The following is a 19,130-nucleotide window of genomic DNA, read 5'->3' as shown; positions in this document are numbered from 1 at the left end:
TTATCCAAACAGCTTTCCATCTGTCTGGCTGGGAATAAAGTGATTCCTCCCATACTCCAGTGAGGCCATCAGTGTAATCAGAAAGACTCATGATCTGCATCACCTTCCTCTCGCTAAGACCAGCATGGGAGGGGGGCTTATGTGCCAATACAGATGTGCATCAGAACGTATTGTGGAAAGTATCCACATGACATCTTTACATCCAAAAAAATGTAAGCATGTTTTTATTTTGTTAGACTAATGAGAAACTGTCCCTTTAATGGTTCCGGTGGTGAGACACAAACCAAGATGAACAGCAACAGGTGTGAGTGTTTACGTAGAGATCTATGCATTATCCAGCTGGCAGACAGCTAACCCAACAGAGGATTGGGGGATAACAGAATGGAGGGTAATTATGAAGAAGAGAAAGCTCTTTTCATCAGTGAGACCGGTTTCCTGGTAACCTTTCACAACATTTTAATAAAATGTCTGTAAATATGATGCCAATAGCTTGTACATTATATGTAAAAGCTATGGAAAATAAAATTAAGATTTTTTTTTAACAATTTAAAATATATTTTTTATATGTATCTCGCAACTGCATAATCTTGACCTGTGTTTGCCTTTATAACCTCAATGAGGTCTGCATAAAAGGGCTAAAGTTGGTCATCTTTGATGAATTTCTACCTGTATGCAATTACCATGACCGAGTTTGATACAACCAGGGTTTTTTGACCTTATTACCATTCTCTCTCTCTCTCCTCCACAGACAAACAAAGACAAACACACACACATACACACACACACACACACACACACACACACACACACACACACACACACACACACACACACACACACACACACACACACACACACACCACACACACACTCCAATTCTGCACCATCCAAGGTAACCTTTCATATCTCTAATTTTATGAAATAGAACTGAAAATCAATATCATTGAATGTATGTGATATAATTATATAAAACACATAATAGTACTCTTGTCTGTTTAATTCGTTCAAGAGTTAAAAAAAACAACAAAAACAACAATTCCGACATTGTAAAAAAAAAAAAAAAAGCATGAAATAGGACTTCTGAGATCTTTACAGGTATTTCACAAATATACATCTTCTGAACCGCACGGTCATCCAGTCAACGTATCGGTAATAAAAACTATATGTCTATAACAAATATACAACATAAATACTAAAAGAGACTTTATTTTAAATGTTCATATATTAAAAGCTCTGGAAAAGGCAGCAAATATGGACAATAAGGCAGATCCGTCTTACACACACACACACACACACACACTCGATGGTTTCTAGTCTAGCACGCGCACACTGAAACATGGTGAAGGATCTCTGTAAAGGGTTTCAGACGCTCTGTCTCCATCCTCTCTGGGTCTCTCTTCTTTTCAGAGAAATCAGTAGAACAAGGAAGGGGAGAAGGGGGACAGAGAGAATGTGTGAGAATTGGCCTTGATCTACTCGTGTATATATATGTATGTACGACAAAAGGTGTGTCTGTGTGTGCGTTTGTGTGGTTCTGTGAGCCAATAGGGTTAAGTGACTCTACTGATTGTCAAATTGTCCCCTGAACCCCACCCCCCACCCCCACCCAAAAAAAAGCAATAATTAAAAAAGCAGTAATTAAATACATATGTTCCTGTTAATATGTTTCTCCTGTAAAAATGGTGATGAATAATTTATTCCTTGAATGCTGAATAAAAAATAATTTTTGAATGGTATAAAAAAAAACTGACCACTCATTGAGGAGCGAGTCTGAATTGTGTAACTAATACTAGGTGAAGACACTAATAAACAAGGTGCACATACAAAATACCTTCCTAAGCGTAAGGTGAGACACAGACGGTTTGAGTTGAGCGTTGACAAATTGGAACCATTTAATTCAATAGAAGCCGTTACAAAACATTGTACAGAATGGAATTAACACTTCATGTAGGTTGAACATGTTGGTGTCATCTTCTTGATATCGAGTAGTCGTTTTTTCTGTCTTGTGTGTGTGTCGAAGTTGCGTGTATTGTGTGTGTGTATATATATATATATATCATATGGTGTTTCCACTCAACAATATTTGCGTTTTCTTTTTTTTTTACAAGTGTGAATGTGTGTGGGTGTGTGTGTGCTTGCTTGTGTGTACGGATGTGTTTTTACAATCATCCCATCGTCCCACATCATCTCCTTATAAACTCGTTCTCAAAATAACGACCCCCTCCCCTCCCCCCCTGCCGCCCCCCCTCCAGTGTAGCTGTGGTGGAGCAAAAGACACAACATGTCCCCTGCTCCCTGCGTCCCGGCCTGGAGACAAAGCAGCGCATTGCATCTGTCCCCCAGAGTCCACTGAATCTGTCTCTGTCTGATCCGCTCACGTAGGGATCCCCCCCCTCAGCTGGGCATGACCTCCTTCCCCTGCTAAGCTATGTAAGTGGAGGACAGCGGACAAGAGAATGAGAAATCTCTCTTGCTCTCTCGCGCTGGGGGGGGGGGGGGGGGGGAGGGGGGGGGTTTGGTTGGAAAAAAAGCTGTCACCAGCCTCTCCTAAAACCTCAGCAAGAGCACCGAGACTCGCCGTGATTCTCGTCGTCAGCATCTTAGTCATCGTCTTCGTCTCCATCACTGACCCTCCCCCTCATCCAGGCAACCGTTGATACATTGGTCGTCGCTGCCGAAGGCCCCCTGGGACTGCAGCAGCTCATACTCCTGATCCAGGAAGTCCAGGCTGTTATTGCTAGGCAAACCCCGGATGGTGAACTTGTGGGAGACTTTAGTCCACTGCTCCCTGTTGGCGGCCACCCTCTCGTACAGCTCGGTGGCCCGGGGGAAGAACTCAGACAGCAGCCTGCGGACGCAAAGGGTGGGCAGGGGAGGGAGAGAACCAGGGTGAAGGGTTAGAGAGAGCGCGGAGAGAGGAGGGATGGGAAACAAATATATGCGCTGACATCCAGTTCAATGCTTCAAATTTTGAGGGACGTTTTGAGGTAATATCTAGTCGAGTAGATTGGAAACACTTGGTGCATGCCGCACTTAAAGTTGTCTTTAACTGCAGTATGCTCGAAGCTCTTTGGTGATCCCTTTATTTCAAAAATGTCTGAAAATGGGTTTGAAGAAATAGCATTTTTACACAATATAATACAATTCAACCATTCCTTTCCTATTTAACATTTAAAAAAATGCTAATAAGTGCAAATCCCTGCTACTCTGACATTCGTTTTTGCGGAGAATGTACTGAACGTCAACTCTGAATCCATAATTTCTGTGCCCCACTTCCGACTATAGCAAGTGGGGGCGGTGGCCCGCAGTACTCTATGACCTATATTTAGCATGAATCTGTTGCTCAAAGAACAATGGAGCTCACTTATAGATAGGCATGGCGATGTGCTCCATGAAGCTGATCTGTAGCTCTGGGATGTAGGCCTTCTCCCGGTCCATCATCTCACTGGGTCGGTTCCCCATGGCTTTTTCCTACACACACAAAGACAAACACATGCACATGTGCACACACAAACACACGCACGCACGCACGCATGCACGCACGCACGCACACACACACACACACACACACACACACACACACACAACATATGACACAGACAGTTTAATTGCACATTACTGCAGATTCTTAGAGATAACAAAGAAATGTCACACACATGAGAGAAAGTTTGGATGCTGTTACATACCAGATCTCCTTGTGAGAAGAACTCCTTGTAAATCAGCTCCTGCATGGACATACAGAGTGATAGACAACAGAGTTCAAAAGACGCAACTTTAAACAACACCACATAAATTATAGAAATGGGAGGGACCGGGAACTCAAACAGGATCACTGTTTGACTTATTTTGTAAAATCTGTTGTTTTTTTAGGCAGATTAAAGAAGCTCTAACATCAGTTAGATTGAATTAAAAAAAACAGCAGGGCATCAATATCCTTAATGGTACATTATTTAATGGTTGCAAAGAAAATGGGTTAGGGTTATTATTATATTATATAATTGCTGTAAGTTCTCCTGCTTTGCATACCCTTTAATGCAACTCCATATCCTCCTTAATGTAAGCCTATGCTAAAGATATGGCACTTTTCCAGTCCATTTGACACTTTTTTTTTTGTCATGAAACAGTGAACTGACCGCAATCTTGCGCGTGGTCTTCCAGCCCTTGGTCTGGTCCGACAGGTCACATGACGTCATCAGCAGGCACAGCAGCAGGGAGCGGTGGGTCCGATTGTTCTTGTTGTAGCCAACTGAAACACACCAGGCGTCAAACTCACACTGTGTAACTTATCACTTTATCACCCATCGGATATCTTTCATCCAATAACATTCAAGACACTGTTATTCCAACCATTAGGCAGGCAGGCTGATATGTTGGATGGGATAAACACATCATCTTTCTCATCATATATGCTAACAATAATCCCCGGAAAAATATTTCCATGTTCCAAACGCCAACGACCAATCCTCAAATTATGTTCAAAGTGTTTTGTAGCCTTGAGGTTATTTCTGGTAAATGTACTAACACACGAGAGCTATTTAGAGGAAAAAACATCCAAATGATGAGTGTTGGTTCAGCAAATATGGGATTGAGTGAGAGTTATTTTGTTGTACGTAGTGCTACACTGCTGCTCTGAATAATAACAATAATAATAATAATAATAATCCTAAACATAATCATACCAACAATGATACCAACTACTGAACTAATATTAGCTATGCCACCACATCATCCCTGGTACGTACGATCAGCAATCCTCTGGAGGTCCTTAAAGATGCGGAGGTGGTGGGCCAGGTCAGTAGCCAGAATGATGTCTCTCATAAGATCCAACATGCGCTGGTAGTCCTGATATCAACACAGATGTACAGCATGTATGAAGAACCATGTGACAAAAGACGTGCTGTAAGGAACTTGGATGCAATGCCAAACAAGGGGTTTGTTGTTGAACAGTGTCACCCACCCTCCTCGAAAACTTTTCAAAGATGTTGCAGCCGTGGGTGTTCAGAATGGCGATAGCTTGGGCAAAGTGGTGCCTCTGAATGAACAAAAAACATAATGACCAAAATGATCACACATAACACATGAACAAAACAGTGTATTGTTAACGTTACTACATTCTAAAATTAAATGATGAAAATGATGCCAAATGGTTTTGGCAATTTGAGTGGTAATTCACATAGCTGACCACTAGAGGTCATACTGTCCTTCAACAGAATAGGGATATAATCATGGAGGAGAAAAAATAACTACAATCAAGTCTGCCACGAATAGTATATGAATGGGCCTTTAATGACATTATGACATAATGGTATCTATCATATGAAATTATATAAAGCGTTATGATGGCTCATTTCCTCATCCTCTGTTCACGGACTGGTGATTATAGGGCTGTGAGTGATTGAGGGAGAGTGTGAGAGACTTGTGATTGGCCGGCAGCCCACCTCCATCACAGAGCCTTCAGAGCTGTAGAGAGCAGCCAGCACGGATTGCTGTGAAACAAAAACAGGGACACACATACATCAGGCCAAACATCACTCACACAATTTGTATTTGACTTCTGATATCGAAAAAATTGAATTCTCTATTAATTAATGAATTATTAATTTATCATAAAAAACAATTTGTGTGTGTGTGTGCATGTGTGCACGTGTAGTCAGGCTTCAAGTCACAGTTTTTCCTAATGTTCAGTTTCCTTGTTTGTTTGACGATGTGGAGCTTAAGGACTGTGCTCTGGTTCAGTGTACGCATGCGGCTGTGACGACCATCTTACCGACGCGACCTGGAAGGAGTTGTTGGTGCCACGGTGGTCCAGGTCGTGGCACATACAGGAGACAAAGAGCGCAAAGATCTCTATGTCCCTGGAGAGGACGGAGACACCTCGTCATACGCCTCATATCAATATCAGTTACAAAGCATACTGTAGAATGCAGCTAAAGCGACAGGTCAAAATATACTGTCAACTGTTTAGTACTAGGTCATCAAGTCAGCAGACACTTTTTTTCCACAACAAATTCAGATCAGTACCATTAAGGAGCATGTAGAGGTTAGGGTATCTTGCTCAAGGATGCCTACAAGAAGCTTGTGGAAATTGGCCAGCCTGCCTACAGGCAGGTTGTGGGCAGAGCCGGATTAAATAAATGGACTACACTAGGCAGACTGTATTTTTTGGGCCCCCCTCCATCGATGTTATTCATAAATTGAAATCTGAAACTTACCAAAGTTACTAATAAAAGTTAATTCACATTTTACATAGCGTAGTCTTGGGTTACAAGTTGGTTATTTGTACGCCAAAATAAGTCACGTGTTGTGTCTATCAGACAATTTTTTTTATTATTCATACGATATTACACGGCTCTATTAAATGCTATTAAATTATCCTTATCTTATCCATTGCCAGTGTCATTGTTAAGGCAGTAGTACCAGTAAATCACCAATAGGTGTCAGCATTGCAGGTTCACAGCTGTCGGACGGCTGCCCGACAGAAACTTCCGCCATGATGGCATCCACGGCTATCGGTTGCCAGGGGCAACGTTGTGAGAGCGGCATAGAGACAGATGAGGAAATACGCAACATAGAGACGCAGGAGACATTACGAGATAGAAATAAAGAAATAAATGGAGAAGAATAAGGTGAAGGAAAAGGGTCCTAGTGAGAACACACTCTCATCGACTCATCTCATCGACGAAAATCGGATTATGAGATTATCCTGTCTCTAGTGTTCCAAGATATAATCTCATCAACTCCAAGAGCACCCGATCGCAAAATCTGGGTTATCCGACATGATAGATATTTTCGGAATGTTGAGTGTCCACCAGAACCGTCACGGAAGCGGCACGGCAATAAAAACGTTCGCAAGACATTAGAAACCATTATAGTCAATGTAGGCTATTCCACTGGATACGGCACGGCACGGCACAGCACGGCACGGCACGGAACCAAACCGGCACTACTTTTTTTATAAAGTTGCCGGTTCGCAGCCGTGTCTCAGAACACTTGTACAGCCATTCAGTTTATGATGTTTATGATCTTTATTCATTAATTGCGCCGCGGCCGAACTGACGCGGATATTCTCTGATATTATGTAAGCATAAGCACCGCGGAAACCACTGCTGTCAAAAGACGCTGATCCATCTTCACTGTTGACGCGAGTTGCTCTAGTTCTACCTCCATGGCCCAGCAGCGGGCAATTATCGGACTAGATTGTCCTATAGTGTGTGGTCTTCCGTCTTGTGTTTGAATCTCATGTATTTGTATTTACGATCGGAGAGCAACAAATCGGCTGAGATTCTCTTTATGTGTGTGGTGTACATCCGACTCAACTCTTGTAGTGTGGGGCAGCCTTCAGTGCGTTGTCCATTTAGGGAACCTGACAAACTGTAGCCCACTGTTCCCCCCCCCCCCCCCCCCGCCAATCAGGCCCTAGGCACGTGCCTAGTTTGCCTTTGGGTTAATCCGGCTCTGGTTGTGGGCATTGGCAATCAAACCCAGGACCTTCAGACTAGGAATCCCGCCATCCTTAGCCACCACACCAGCCCGCCAGCCCCCTCCCTGATGTACTCACTCGAGGTAGTTGGCCAGGCCCAGGTTCTTGTAGAGCAAGTAACAGAAGTGGGAGACCGAGAAGGCGTGCATCCAGTTGTGGTAGGGGGGGTCCCGGTAGCCTTTCTTCACCATCAGGCAGAACCTGTCACAGAGTCACGCTTCATGTTAGCGTATCCCCACCTGCCTCATTACAATACCCTGGTAGGATACCGCCTTGCTTCATTAAACACATGAAAAGCCTGCATGCATAAATCAGTTTTATTAGAATCTGAGAGATGATTTGGATTAACAAGCCGGATGAGGCAGATTTAGGACGGTGCTGATGATATCAAAGATGACGAAGGCAGCAGTGATGAATATGATGACCTATTGCCTGCTGTTATTGTAATATTATCCTTATTATTCATGATACTGTAAGATGTAATCACCATCCCTCTCATTAACCTTTCCCTAACTGTATGCCCACAAGGGGTCTGGACCAAAGAACAGCCACTTTGATCAAAGCTTTTTAATTGTGGTACCTTGCGAGCGTGCGCAGGTCTATCTTGTAGGTGTTGATGAAGCCCATGTCCTCAAACATGCTCAGAATACCCTGTGGACACACACACACACACCAGCACAGGGGAAATCACACGAATGGCAACACTCTCACCTTGCTTCCTCTCTCTCACTCTCGCTCTCTCTCGCTCTCTCTATCAACCTGCACGTACTTCTGCTTTAATTTATCATCTTTATGACCGTATCTCCATCGCCGTCCTGCACCATATCCCTTTTTTTTTTTTTTTCAAAAACAAACTTTCTGAAAATGCCTCTTGGATTCCATCTGTTTAGTAATCTTAACGCCTCTCTCGTTTTCCATTGTAAAAATATCAATCCCACCCCCCCACCTCTCTCTCTCTCTCTCTCTCTCACACACTCCCTGTTTCTTCGTTATCTCTGTTTTCTTTGTGATCTGCCTCGGCTCCATTTTTCTTCTCTCTCCACCTCTCTCCCTCCCTGTGTTCCTCTCTCTCCTCCTCTCCCTCAATTTGTACCTCAATGTCAAGGTGCTCATATCGGCACCGAAAGCATCTCATAATTGGATTACCAAAGCAACAACAACAAAGTCGTAAAGAAACCGTGTCCCTCCGGCCCCCCCATACCATTGGAGTGGTGTCGTCGGGGAGGGAGCGCGGCGTGTACGTGAACTCAGCGAAGCACGAGTGGATCTCCTTCACTGGTTCTATCCCAACCACCAGCAGCTTTGACACCTCCTCTTCCGACACCTGGTTGATGAATACAATATTATTAAGACATTAAGACATTAAGACATATCATAGGATTATATATGATGTAAGATATTAATATCAACAATATATTCATTCCTAATAAGATAAGCTTGCTATGCCGGTTTACTAAGATGCAAGGTTTTGTGTGTTTTGTGTGTGTGTGTGTGTGTGTGTGTGTGGAGTGTGTGTGAGCATGCCCAAGTGTGTGTTTATGAGTGTGTGTGAATCCATGAGTGTGTGGCTGCAAGCGTGTGTGTGTGTGTGTGTGTGTGTGTGTGTGTGTGTGTGTGTGTGTGTGTGTGTGTTTGCAGAGTTTATGTGTGTGTGTGTGTGTGTGTGTGTGTGTGTGTGTGTGTGTGTGTGTGTGTGCGTGAGAATTCCCTAGTGTGTGTTTATGAGTGTGCGTGAATGCATGAGTTTGTGCGTGTTCCTCACCTTCATGTGGTACATCATCATTTCATTGGCCAGGTGGGATCTGAACTGAGCTTCATGGACCTTCTTGTAGAGCAGAGACTACAGACGCAAAACACACGCGACTGTTAAACCCCAGCACAAAACAGCCCTGACAGATGTTTCACATTGAGGAACACACCAATGGTGCCATGAAGATTGATAGTTGTTACTAGACTCTGGATACAGGATGCATGACCCTGCGTACACTTTAGCATACCGATTTTAAGATTCCACATCACACACAAGCATGCAACAATAATTCATAATTAATTTGTGCTTAAATGATGAATGACCTGCCAAGTGGTCATTATATCTTCTGATATATAAATATATATATTTTGTGGCAATGCTACAGGGCAATATTTCCCAGGGAAGGTTTAGTTAAAGTGAAGGTGAAAATGACACGCTAGCATGCATTTTGATGCGTTTCTTCATTTGCATTCCACTCTTCAAATATTGGTTTTAGTGTCCTATATGCATCACTGCACACAATCCTACTAGTAATCCATTTACATGCATGTACCTCTCTGAAAGAAACCCAACCAAAACTAATTGGCATCGGATTGGTTGAAAGTAATCATTGACATTGATCAATATTTGATTATTGCACAGGTGAAGGCCAGGCAGGATAGGCTAAGAGGCCAACAAAATAATAAATGCAATTATTCGGAGTGGATCAATTTCAGTTAGGAAGGTCACTAAGTCACTGAGTGCTGCTTCAAGACTAACATCTTGAATATGAGACAACCACATCAATGCCCCGAAGCTGCCAATAATTCTGGCAGCAAAGCAAGCAAAACAAAGACTCAATATTTACACCTAAAAAGGATGGTAATGGTAATTTGATCTATTTCTCGAATCTTATCCAACATCATCACAATCATCATCATCGTCACCTTCATCCTCATCATTGTCATCATCATCATATAACCATATTTCCTTTAATACAATTTACTTGTTTCATCATAGCATTAGCATACTCATCGTCTATCATTTTGCAGCTCAATAATTCCATTACAAAATCGACAGATTAAACACTGATAGCCTTATCCTGCCCTGCCTGGCCATTGAAAGCATTGACCACCATTCATTATGCCAGATAGGAGCAATTGATTCCAGAAGTGTTGTTTACTCCTGCAAACATTCATATTTGTATGGGCTGTATTTGTAATTGAAGGTAAACATTCAGGAAGAAAGCAACCATCCATCATTGGAGCTACTTCAAGAAATGCGACAGTAGTTGTATGATGGGCCAAGGTGAAGTACATCCGGAAAGATATAACACATGTCCTGCTAGTCTTTATGAGGATCAATTGCCCATAAATAATAGCCTCCATTTTTATTGGAGCTTTATATATATGTATATATATATATATACAGTATAATCACACAGTGAGTGGCCTCAATAGTTAAACCAACCTGTTCAAAATGTTGTTATTGTTTGCTTTGGGCTCTAAGTCTGAAGGTGTCTTTTGATGGTAATCTATCTGCGTGATAGCAGGTAGTCTCGTCAGAGTGTGTGTGCGGTTTATATGTGTGTGTGCGTGTGTTGGTGTGTTTGTGTGTGTGGAAAGGGTTGGGGGGAGGTGGGGTGGACTCACATGGGCGATGCTGATGCCACAGTAGATGGAGAAAGCATTGGCCAGATCTTCATCAAAGCGATTAAACCATGGTCCATTGGTTTTATTGACCAGCTCAGCCACTCCGATAACCTCTGGGGGGGGGGGGGGGTTAGAAAAAGGAGGGAGAGATTGAAAGTGCAATCAGGAGGAGGTAGAAGAGCAAATAACACAGGAAAGTAAGAGTAATGCTGAAAGTGAGGGATAGAGAGAGACAGAGAGCGAGAGAGAGAGAGAGAGAGAGAGTGATTGACAAAGATAGAGAGAGAACAAGGGAGCGAGAGGGAGCATATGAAAAGGGGGAGGAAAGAGAAGGTGAGAGACAAAGGGATGGTAAAAAAAAAGGACGGCAGAGATGAGGAGGCAGACGGAGCGAGAGAGGGAGACGGAGCGAGAGGTTTGAAGGAGAGCATAATTGCAGTTGCAAGCGGAGAGATCAAGGCGGAGAGACAGAGCGTAGTCATGAGCGTTGGTTAGAGAACCCCAGGAGAAGGGGAGGAGGAGGGAGGGAGGGAGGGAGGGAGGGAGTAGGGGGGGAGAGAAATGCACAATCAGATATTGAGGGATAACATACGATTCAGCTGTGGAAAAAACGGTCCCTGACAATGCGTGTGTTTGGATGAAAAGTGGGTTTGAAGACGCCGCACGCAAAAGGCAAAACCAAACGACTTTGGCTTTGAGCTTTTGACGCTCAATGATCTTCTTCCGCGCGTGCACTTCTGCCGAGGAGCAGAGCACACGTCCTCTGAGCACAGACTGAATCAAGCGCTTGGCAAACCCCGCGTAAAAAGTACGCTCCCCGACGCACTCGCCTTAGTTACACATCGGAATAAAATTCCACTCTTGTGCCGGGGCGCTTTCATTCCCTCTCTCGCCCCCATGCCTCAGGCTGCTTAGGAAGTGAGTCACGTTGGGTGGCACAAAATTGAGCTTTTCCAATCTGGTGCGGCGGCGGCGGCGGGACACCCGGTGGGGGGGGGGGGGAAGTGTTAGTGCGTGATGCGCGGGGCGTGATGCGCGGAGCGTGGTGCGCGGCGAGCGGCGTGGCGCCCGCTGCTCACCGTTGTTCTCGTCCTTGATGGGGAAGCAGAGGATGTTGCGGGTCTTGAAGCCCGTGCTGTCGTCCACGCCGCGGTAGAACAGAGGGTGGGAGTAGGCGTCCTTGATGTTGAGGGTCTGGCCGGTGGTCGCCACGTGGCCCGCGATGCCCTGGTCCGCCGGGATCCGGAACTCCTTCTGTACACGCGGCGCAGCACACACACACGCGCACGCACGGACACACACACACATAAGCATGCACACACACAACACACATGTGGAGATAATGAGAGATATGCACGTACGTATGCAGACACAAGGCACAAGAACAAACAAACAACAAATAAATAAACACAGACGGACAGACAGATGGATGGATGGACAGAAAGACACAACGAAACGCACGAAAAAAACAAAAAAAAACAAACACACACAAACACACACACATATATGGAGATAATGAGCGAGATATGCAAATACATAATGCACACAGGCGCAAAAACAGCCACAAATAACAGACAGACAGACAGACAGACAGAAAAAAAAAACCCACACCCACACAAAGAAAACACAACACACACATACACACACAAGGAAAAACACACATACATAAACACAAAACAACTATAACCTACATTAAAATAATGTGCGTAACACGCATGCCAGAGTGTGGGTGTGTGTGTGTTACCTCCTCATCGCTGACCACGCCCCCGTCAAACACCTTGGCCACCAGCTCATGGCTGACGCGGTCCAGAAGGAACACAGAGCAGCTAGCGGGACAGAGCGGGACGGGCAGCACACAGCAGGACATGAGGAACCAGGAGGACAACTTGGAGGGGTAATGAGGCGATTACAATGGACGTCTTTCTGTTACGACCTTTAAGGTTGTTTCTGTTTGTTTTGTGAGAGTTTATTGGTTCATTAGCTATTGTGTTTATTGTAAGTCGTTTGCCGTGTTTTTTTTTTAAATTAATACACGTCCTTACAGATGGCTTATCGTGGGTTTTGGAGTAAGCGGAGGTCGGAGAGGACAACTTTATGTTGCCCCTAGGGGGGTGCTAACACTCGGATCGTGACTATGAGATAAGCAGTTTGTAAACTGCTACTCATTTATTGGGACTTCATTTCAGTTCACTTCAACACGGAAACACAAGGAAATCTCGAATAAATGATTTAGAAGATGATTTAGACTTGTGTAAAAGACAATGTAAATTAAGGGGGAGACAATATAATGTGAGATACATTTGCGCTCACTTTCAATCAGAAATGCATGCACACACACTTACACAGACACACACACACACACACCGACACACGCACACACACACATATTAAGAATCAATCAGAGAGCTTACATCTCTGCATCACTTAGGTTTCGGGCCTCCACTATAATTTCCTGCAGCAGCACAGACACGTCGTCTGGGAGAGAAAGAGAGAGAGAGAGAGAGAGAGAGAGAGAGACAGAGAGAGAGAGACAGAGACAGACAGAGAAAGATAGAACAAGTAAAGACCCAAAGGATAAGGTGGATAAGAGGGAGAGGGAGAGAGAGAGCGGGGGAGAGAGAAAGAATGAAAGGAAGATCAGGGTAACAAAGCAGGGTGAGAACAGGTTACGGGGACAGTAGAAGTCACATGTCATTATTATGATCCTACATGATCCGCTTTAATCTGCAGTCTAAAACGTCTGTGCTCTCCCGAGCCAACAGCCCTCTGTGCATCTCTACAGAAAACGACTTGCACATGTAGTAATACTACATTATTCTTGGGATCAACACTACAGCAGAATCACTGCAAGGGCAGGGATTTTATCACGTTTCAACAGCAGAAAACACCAACACAAAGAAAAGTGGAAATAACATAATAGTAGTTTGATAATGTTCTTTATCTTTAGATATAAATTAATGATCATATATATCATGATGATTATATTTATAAAGACAATAATAACAAAAAACTAAAATGCGTATTATAAGTTACATTTCTATGACTACTATTATGATTATTGTGATTATGCTCATGATTATTATGATCATTATATATGGAATTCTGTTCTTGTTATTATATACAGAAATAGACATTTAGAAGCAACATGTGTGTTGCATTTATCTTAAATAGACTGACGGGCAGACACAGGGTTGTCTTTAACACCAGTTCCCCAACTGGTGGAGTCAATGGACTGTACACCTGCAGCGTGATAGAGATGGACAAGCAGACCGGAGGAGGCCTACACACAAGGACAGGACTCACCCAAGTGTGTGAAGAGATTCTTGGCCACTTGTAACAGAGCCTGTGCAGAAAATCAAATATCAACAATTGGATTTGAGCGCCTCCTTTCAGACAGCCTCGGGTGTGTATATATATATATATATATATATATATATATATATATATATATAGTGTGTGTGTGGGGGTGTGTGTGTGTGTGTGCGTGCGTGCGTGTGTGTGCATGCGTGTGTGTGTGTGTGTTTGTGTGTGTGTGTGTATAACCTGAACTCAGTGCTTGTTTTCCCTGTGTATCTACAATTCTGCCTCTAGTCCCTGAAAGCACTCAATCCACACCTCCCACCTTACTCTCTCTCTCTCTCTCTCTCACACACTCTTTCTGCTTCTCTCTTTTTTCTGGTGCATGTGCGTGTGTGCGTCTTCGTGTGTGTGTGTGTGTGTGTGTGTGTGTGTTTGCGTGTGTGGGTGTGCGTGTGCATGTGTGTTTGTGTGTGTGTGTGTGTGTGTGTGTGTGTATGTATGTGTGTGTGTGTGTGTGTGTGTGTGTGTGTGTGTGTGTGTGTGTGTGTGTGTGTGTGTGTTTGCTCATCTCACCTGGCACTCCACTTTGAGTTTCTGCTCCTTCTGGAAAGCCAGGGTTGAGGTAAGGACAGTTGAAGTATAGCAGAAACAGTGTTGAATGGCGTGCTCATCTGCCTCTGTGTGTCTGCACACGCACACACACACACACACACACACACACGCAAAAGCAAGCATGTGAATAGACAAATTATAATAGATTCAGGCAGCAGCAGGTGACCTTGAGGAACCATTGCAAAAACTGTTGCTAGGACAACACCAAAATATGTAATATTCAAGCATCATAAAGCATTCTGTGATCCCTCCAAAGTCTTCCTCAGATTGCGAAAAATGTTACATTATATATGCAGATGTGATGCACACGGAATGCACACGTGATGATCATGGATCATCTATCTTAATTCAAAGTACACCACGAGTATGGATACAAATCATCAAAGAGTGAATACAAAGTAGCAGTGCTTTAGCATCTAGCTAAGTTTGAAAAACCTTCTGTCTGGGAGGACATCCTGACGCCAGCCTACCGTGTCCCTACTGCTAAACATGCTGGTTACCATGGAGACATGCCCTGGAAATCATGCTAAAGAATATAAAAGTGTCTGTTCAAAATATCCCCTATTGCTCATTTGGAGAAGCTTTGATATATCGAAAACCATACATATTTTCAGCTCATGCCAATTAATGACACAATGAGTGATTTATTAATTATGCAATGAGAGCTTAATGGTGTAAAATAAAAGCATTCCAAACGGCAATCGGCCTAGACAAAATATTCCAGAGAATAATCAGATGAAAGGATCAGCCAAATGTGGATTGATGACTTGGGTTAGCTGACTGCAGTTAGCCTATTGAGCCTCAGGAGGGCAGTGGAACATCTATCTGGTGCTGCGCATTCGAAATACGCTGTTTATCAAAGCTAAGATGACAAAAGTCAAATGATGGGATAATTGCCATGTGAAAAATCGTTTTTTATATTGTTACAACAAAATTAGTTCTTCACTCGCTAGTAGCAATTTCGGCAGTTGTATTTTTTTTTTTCCAGAGATAATTGTAGACATCAATCAAGCAATTTTCTACAGTCATGCACCACAACCAATGGTTTCTTTGAACATGGCATACACAAAAAATAAATAAAATTAAAAAAATTAACAACAATTTGGCTTGAGTTAAGAGTTGAGTTCTCCCTCAGCTACCGCCTATTCAATAACATGCATTTGGAGAGATTTTAAGACCCAACAGAATTGCTTTGTGTAAAACAGGCTTCAAATATGTATGTGATCTCTGTGACACAGAAAATCGATCCAAATCCATAACTATATATGAAGTTATGAATGTTAATTAAATGAATCTCGAATGAATCTGTCAATTAAAAAACAAAAACAGAACCTGAGCAAGCACACTTTGGTCTTTTTGGATGCAGTAAAGTTTCACCACACCCCTGAAACTATTTGCTGCGTACGTCATTCGGGGATAGGCACCGCATACGGCCCTATATCGCAGGTACACACGCTTCCACTGAGGTGGGCATGAGTGCTATTGGAGCTGTGGACACATTTGTCACATTTGCTTTAGTAATCTGGCGGCTGTTACTATGGTAATGAGGCGCCCGCACGGTCATCAGAGGTGCTGACAAGAGGAGAATTCAAGGATGTAATCCTTTCTTTGACATCTGTCTGAGAAAGAATGAGAGAGTGCAAACGAGGGTTTGTGCGTGTGTGTGTGCTTGCGTGTGTGTGTGTGTGTGTGCGTGTGTGTGTGCTTGCGTGTGTGTGGGTGTGTGCTTGCCTGTGTGTGGGTGTGTGCTTGCGTGTGTGTGCGTGTGTGCAGTTAGATGATTTGGAGACAGGAGCTGAACGGCACTAATCTCTAATGCTAGCGGAAGCATATGGTGTGTCACAAGGACACAGAGAATAGATAGATAGATAGATAGGGACAGACAGGGACAGAGAGAGCATGCAAGAGGAAGAAGGAGAGAGAGAGAGAGGGAGAGAGCGGGAGAGAGCGGAAGAGAGAGAGAGAGGGAGGCAGTAGAAACATGGAAATAGACTGGAAATCGCAAGCACAATTCGCCAGCAGGACACGTGTGAACTATGGCAGCCACAAAAACAACTGCTCTTCTCTTCCCTTCTAATTAAAAACGTACAAGCTCCTTATTTACACCTGGAGTGGTTTCATGTTAACGCCTGCATTTATGTGATAGTAAGTGTGCTGCTGGCAGAATGAACACACACACACACACACACACACACACACACACACACACACACTCACTCACACACACATCGAAAACAACACCTAACGACCGGGATAGTGGATGGGATAGTTGACATTATCTTTAATCGGCACATTGATCATCCATCTCCACAGCAGCAAGCGTGGCTCGACAAGCATAATCAGACTCCACTGACTTTCATAGTTAATAATAATAACAGCAGCAATAACAAACCTAAAAACATCCTTGTTGACACAGACGTTGGGAGACCAGGCAACCAGGCGGAATGTAGACTGCCATTCATTGACATATTGTTGTTCCCAAATGACAGCTTATCAGAACTAAAGTATCGCTTTTCTATTCCCAGGTGGTGCTTTCTTATTACCCACGGCGATTTGACGATGCGTGTGGTGAACATGAATCTGCCCTGACACAAATGTGGCACTTCAGGCTCACTTTAAGGCGTCATAAAAGCTAAGAATGCGTCTTGTAATGCCTCAATGAACTCAATAGCCCTGTGACACATTGTAGGGCATGCACATGCACAGACACTCTTACACACACACACACACACACACACACACGCAAACACACACACACACACACACCCCCCCACAAACACACATACACACACCCACAGCCACACACACACATAAATATAAGCCTGTGGCGTGTTTACGCACCTCTGTCCGCCCTCCTTGTTGAAGGCGCACGCCAGTGCCACCACCTGGTCGGTGGCCCTACTGGCAACAGGGACGCACAGCAGCGAGGAGATCTCACAGCCCAGCATGCTGGAGAGCTGCCGGCGCTCCTCCTGCAGGGGAGAGTGGGAGATGGTGGAGGAGAGGGAGGTGGAGGTGGTGGAGGAGGAGGTGATGGAGGTGGTGGGGGTGGAGATGGAGGCGATGGGGCAGGTGGTGGAGGTGGTGGGGGTGGAGGTGGAGGTGATGGTGAAGGTGGAGGAGGCGGTGGGGGTGTTGGGTATGGAGGTGGAGGTGATGGGGAAGGTGGAGGAGGAGGTGGATGTAGTGGGGTGGAGGTGATGGGGAAGGTGGAGGTGGTGGGGGTGGGGAAGGTGGAGGAGGAGGTGGAGGTGGTGGAGGTGGTGGGGGTGGTGATGGAGATGATGGGGTAGGTGGCGGAGGAGGTGGAGGTGGTGGTGGTGGTGATGGGGAAGGTGGAAAGGTGGTGGAGGGAAAGGAAGAAGGGGAAGGGGGTTGTGATTCAGGGGCGAGCCAGGTGGCAGCCGGTAGCAACCACACATGAGGGAGGAAGAGAGAGAGAGAGAGAGAGAGAGAGAGAGAGAGAGAGAGAGAGAACACATGATTAGACCAATAAAAGTCTGACAGATGCACAGCTGGACAGCCGTGCAGAGTGATGGAAGAATACATGGTAAGACAGATAGGCAGACACACTTATAAAAATGACATACATGCTGACACACAGACATACGGACAGATAGATCCCTTACCGCACTGATGTCCTGAAGCGTGATGGACTTCTTCTTTTCGACAACTTGACCAAAACGGCCAAACATGAGCTGAACAAGATAGCCAGGCAACCCAGGAAGAATGATTGATGGATCAGAGATGGATGTGAAGGAGGGAAAACAGAGGGCAGAAAGGGATGGATAAAAGGAAAAAGGAGAGGAATGGAGTTGGAATACAGTGGGAAAATAGAGAAAGAGGGAATAGGGAGAATAAATGGCAGAGATTAGAATAAATTACAAGGAAAGAAAATAAATATTATGATATTTCATATTTATTACGCAGATGTGAAATTACACTATTTGTAATCAACCGAGAATAGTACATTCACTACTCTCAATTAGCAAAAAATGTATCTTCTTAATGGGATATCTATTTCTAACCTATATTCATTATTATGAGTACCTTCTCATTATGCAAACCTTTTTGTCCGTGAATTATCCTACACCTTCACAATAAGGAATAAGCAAGGCACTGCAAATTGTTATTGGGTAGCCTTTATCGTATGATAAACAGTAACTGGACTGTCCTGTCATAATAGTGATTCAGATGATTGACTTAATGGCTTGAATGCAGACTGTTTGGATGAGGTACTGAATAGAGCAGTGGTTCCCAAACTTTTCTGGCTCATGGCACCCCTAAACATATTTCTCTCCATCCACGGCACCCCTATTTTTTTTATTTTTACTCTCAACCTCCTTTGTGCCATATT

The 19,130-nt window shown here is 44.0% G+C and overlaps 1 protein-coding gene across 1 annotated transcript in view; it reads right to left on the bottom strand.

Annotated features, from left to right (window-relative positions):
- Window positions 1-2,040: 2,040 nt before the first annotated feature.
- Window positions 2,041-19,130, bottom strand: part of pde2a (phosphodiesterase 2A) — a 73,555-nt gene continuing 56,465 nt past the window's right edge. The window contains exons 12-31 of the mRNA XM_084466877.1: window positions 18,403-18,471; window positions 17,615-17,745; window positions 14,735-14,846; window positions 14,165-14,204; window positions 13,273-13,336; window positions 12,606-12,687; window positions 11,941-12,115; window positions 10,862-10,974; window positions 9,243-9,320; window positions 8,682-8,804; window positions 8,061-8,131; window positions 7,559-7,681; window positions 5,768-5,855; window positions 5,439-5,486; window positions 4,958-5,032; window positions 4,743-4,842; window positions 4,134-4,246; window positions 3,687-3,725; window positions 3,365-3,471; window positions 2,041-2,848 (exon numbers count right to left, since the gene is read on the bottom strand). Coding sequence (XP_084323003.1) covers window positions 2,623-2,848; window positions 3,365-3,471; window positions 3,687-3,725; window positions 4,134-4,246; window positions 4,743-4,842; window positions 4,958-5,032; window positions 5,439-5,486; window positions 5,768-5,855; window positions 7,559-7,681; window positions 8,061-8,131; window positions 8,682-8,804; window positions 9,243-9,320; window positions 10,862-10,974; window positions 11,941-12,115; window positions 12,606-12,687; window positions 13,273-13,336; window positions 14,165-14,204; window positions 14,735-14,846; window positions 17,615-17,745; window positions 18,403-18,471 — 1,977 coding nt within the window. The 3' untranslated portion in view covers window positions 2,041-2,622. The remainder of the gene's footprint in view (window positions 2,849-3,364; window positions 3,472-3,686; window positions 3,726-4,133; window positions 4,247-4,742; window positions 4,843-4,957; window positions 5,033-5,438; window positions 5,487-5,767; window positions 5,856-7,558; window positions 7,682-8,060; window positions 8,132-8,681; window positions 8,805-9,242; window positions 9,321-10,861; window positions 10,975-11,940; window positions 12,116-12,605; window positions 12,688-13,272; window positions 13,337-14,164; window positions 14,205-14,734; window positions 14,847-17,614; window positions 17,746-18,402; window positions 18,472-19,130) is intronic.

The sequence above is a fragment of the Micromesistius poutassou genome (assembly GCF_964030765.1).
Source record: "Micromesistius poutassou genome assembly, chromosome: 4".
Taxonomy (NCBI): domain Eukaryota; kingdom Metazoa; phylum Chordata; class Actinopteri; order Gadiformes; family Gadidae; genus Micromesistius; species Micromesistius poutassou.
Note: the sequence above shows the minus strand (reverse complement) of the source record. Positions and strands in the feature narration are given on the sequence as shown.